This window comes from Eurypyga helias, unplaced genomic scaffold (assembly GCF_000690775.1).
Source record: "Eurypyga helias isolate BGI_N326 unplaced genomic scaffold, ASM69077v1 scaffold20160, whole genome shotgun sequence".
In the NCBI taxonomy this organism is placed as follows: domain Eukaryota; kingdom Metazoa; phylum Chordata; class Aves; order Eurypygiformes; family Eurypygidae; genus Eurypyga; species Eurypyga helias.
This window is the reverse complement of record NW_010225262.1, coordinates 31,828-35,116: the sequence shown is the minus strand read 5'-3', so window position 1 is coordinate 35,116 and position 3,289 is coordinate 31,828. Positions and strand designations below refer to the sequence as shown.

The following is a 3,289-nucleotide window of genomic DNA, read 5'->3' as shown; positions in this document are numbered from 1 at the left end:
CAGGAATGATTCCCATGGCTGACTGTGGTTTATCTTTTAGGGATGTTGCATACTGTGGAAGACAGCAGTGCCCTGAACCTGTTCGTAGAAGGTGAGAGGCAAATGCCACGTCTGAATTGCTGACATTTTGTGAAGGGAGGATCTGTCTTGTCTGGTAACTATAGTGAGGTGCTCAGCTTCTACACAGCTTCAGTTGGGAAGAGCATCTATTTTCTATGTGCAGCAGTGACGAGCAGGCTTGTTCAGTGTTTGGGGGCAGGGGAACACATGCAGGTTTAAATACTCAGCATTTCTCTCACAGGTTCTGGGTGTGCCATGAATTTAGTGTCAGATATTTAACAGTGGTAAAAAATGCCTCATCTTTGGTATTGTTGTGCCTGACCAAAGTCTCAAAGCAGATGGAAATCTTCTTGTAGGCTTCAGTGAGCTTTGGGATCTACTGCTTTCTCCTCAGGACAGAGAGTATTTGGGATTTGCCTGTACAGGCTGCAGATTCCTCTTTGTGAGCAGCCCTTCATTTGAAATCTGAAGGAAACGCCTGCCGACAAAGGAATCTCTGTAGTCCAGTTAACCTTGGGCATCTTTTCTGGGTCTAGTGCTATCAGCAATGCAATGATTTCCTCCTGTCCAGCCACGAAAGATGGAAGGAGGTGGGACCAGCTCCTTCCAGAAGGGTTTCTGTTTTCAGGCACTTGCTTGAAATGATGTTGCTAAGGTGAGAAGTCCTCCTGTCATGTTACCAGTCTGTTGAGAGATGAATGCTCTCCAACAGAAATTTTAACTTAGTGTTACCTGACTCTTGAAAGTTTTGAGAGATTCCTAGAGTTCAGGGCAAGAGAGGGCCATTAAACCATCTATAAATCATCTGTCTCAAGATATGCCTCTGCTGAGATGTGTAGCTCTTGAGCTAAAGTGGGTCTCCTAGATAAACCTCCAGTGTTGCCCTGGCTGTATCAAGAGATGGTGAACATAGAAGTCTCTAGTTTTTGGGGTTTTGTTTTTATGACACTTTCCTAGAATACTAATCAAGAGAGTGCGTTTTTCAACTGAGTCATGCCCTGACAGCAAGATACCACCAAGACAGCCTTACGAGACCCTATGGAACAATGTTCTGCACAGTGTCTCAGCAAGGGAGCTGTTGTCAAAACTTTCATTCAGGTGCCCAGGTTCTAAAAACACCAGAAGAGGAACTTTGCTTCCTGAAACTGGTCCACCCGTTTGTGTGGAGACAGAGGCCGCCTGCCAGCATCAGGCAACTCCCTTGTGACTCTGCTAGGGAAACCTCAGGTGATGTGCAGCCAGTGCCTGGTAAACATAGTTTCTTGTCGATCCCTCTTATTAGGACAGAGCGGACAGCGTTCTTAAAGTTGCAGTGAGCCAAGAATAACAGCCCTTACTTGGGGCTGAGGTGGTGAACGGTACCATGGGGGTGACTGGGCCTTGCTTCCTGGCAAGGGATAACTGCAGGGGGGAGGAATGGCTGACAGGATGCACTGCTGCCCCAGGGACAGTAGCAGCTGGGCAAGGGGCTCTCAGTCTTGTCCAAGGAAACCCAGCAGTTCCAGTTCTGATATCCTCTCTGGAAATACACATTTTCAAAGGCTGGTTTTCATAGTGTGGGAATCCTGCTCTGTTTGATTACCAGAAATTTTTATGCTTTTAAGCATGGGCTTTGTTTCCTTCCCTTCCTGGTTCCTGATGTTTACTTGGTGTCCTGATGCTCAGTTTGTCTCTCGCAGTTTGTTTCCATGCATGGTTTGTAGTGCAGCTGGAACAGGACTGCTGTAACGTTGCTGCAGAGAGCTCGCGCCGAGCTATCAGAAGTAATAGCACGGGTACCCTGCTCTCTCAGCACCTCTGTGCTCATTTAATTTCTAAGCTCTTTGCTCACTGGTCTGCTAAAGCCCTGTGGAAGATGGATTGTGAGTGCTCTTGGGTGTGAATTACTGATCCCGTTTCTTCTGCCTAGTTCTGGTGCGGCTTGTAGTGGAGCTGAAATCAGAACAGTACTTACACTGCATTTTGGATGAAAGCCAGAAAGAGGTCAGTGAAGATGAATTCCTTGCCTTTCCTTTAAATTCTTAAGAGGTTGAGGAGATGGGAATGAGTGGCCTTGCAAGGCTGCAGCGCTGGGATGCAGACTCTGCTGCAGTGGGATGCCCTTGTGCCAGCTCCCCTTCTGTGATTTTGGCAGTGTTGGTGTCTGCCCTGGAGTTTTCCTATTGCTCCCATGATGCCTTGCAGCCACGAGTCTTCATGATGCTCTTGTGAAGCTGTGTGGCTTCCTCAGATTCTTCTACCTTGCTGTTTCAGTGATACGAGGAGCTTTCCCAGCATGTGCCATAGGCTCTCTTCATTCCTAAGTCTATGGTGGTCCCATGAGGTACAAAAAAATGTCAAGTAGCGAAAGTGGGGAGAAGTTCTGCTGGTTCATCTGCTCATGTAAGAGCTGGAGGGGAGAGAGAGGAAAAGGAGCAGCGAGCAAGAGACTTCTTGGATTAATTAAAAGACAATTTGGAGACGTAGTGGTATGTGCAGGGTTTTCCTGTGGTTTATCCTAAGTGGTGAAGAGTACCCAGTTTGGGGAAAGATCCTGTTCTGGAGGATTATGCACCACGAAGAGCTTGCTGGTTTGGGTGCAGCTTCTGCCTTTGGACTGTGCCCTTACCAGTGAAACATTTTCTTCCTCTGTCTCCTCTACAGCTGTGCAAAGCAACTACCGTGAGAGGCAGCCTGCCCACGTTCACTCTCTTGGGCAAGCTGGCGGATGCCATCCCAGGCTTTGCTGACATACTGGTGGTAGAGCACAGTGAGTAATGTGTCATGCCCCATTGAAGGGTGGTATTCGCAGCCCTCATACACAGGGCTCATGCACGCGCTCCCTGTCCCCCCTGTGAATTCAGGAAGGTCACACAGGAAGCCTGTCCAGAAGTTGGAGTGGTGTTCAGGCCTCCTGGGTTGCAGGTCAGTACCTTCACAGCAGGCTTGTCACTATGCCCTTAGCCAGCCTGGCAAAACCAGCCTCTGTGCGCTGGGGTTTGTGGGTCTGCCCCACGGGCAACGTACGTTTAGTTTTTCTTTCCTTGATCCAGCCCCTGGGGGTCTGGTGAGCGAGCTCAGGCATTTGTGGAAGTAGCTGGGATGATGGATCGTCATGTGGTGAACAGTGAGCTCCTCCAGCCATTTATTACTGTACCTCTGCTCGGAGGGACAGACGGTGGCAAGCACATCCCCTAATTGTGGCATTCATTAATCTGCGTACACCAGTCTGTCTGGTGGTGCAAGTTTT

At 48.8% G+C, this 3,289-nt stretch overlaps 1 protein-coding gene across 1 annotated transcript in view; it reads left to right on the top strand.

Moving 5' to 3' along the window:
* The window catches only part of MEI1 (meiosis inhibitor 1), a gene marked incomplete at its 3' end in the record, with an annotated part of 36,080 nt that overhangs the window by 2,504 nt on the left and 30,287 nt on the right, over nucleotides 1-3,289 (top strand). The window contains exons 2-4 of the mRNA XM_010148869.1: nucleotides 41-91; nucleotides 1,970-2,043; nucleotides 2,704-2,809. Of these exons, the coding sequence (XP_010147171.1) occupies nucleotides 43-91; nucleotides 1,970-2,043; nucleotides 2,704-2,809 (229 nt within the window). The remainder of the gene's footprint in view (nucleotides 1-40; nucleotides 92-1,969; nucleotides 2,044-2,703; nucleotides 2,810-3,289) is intronic.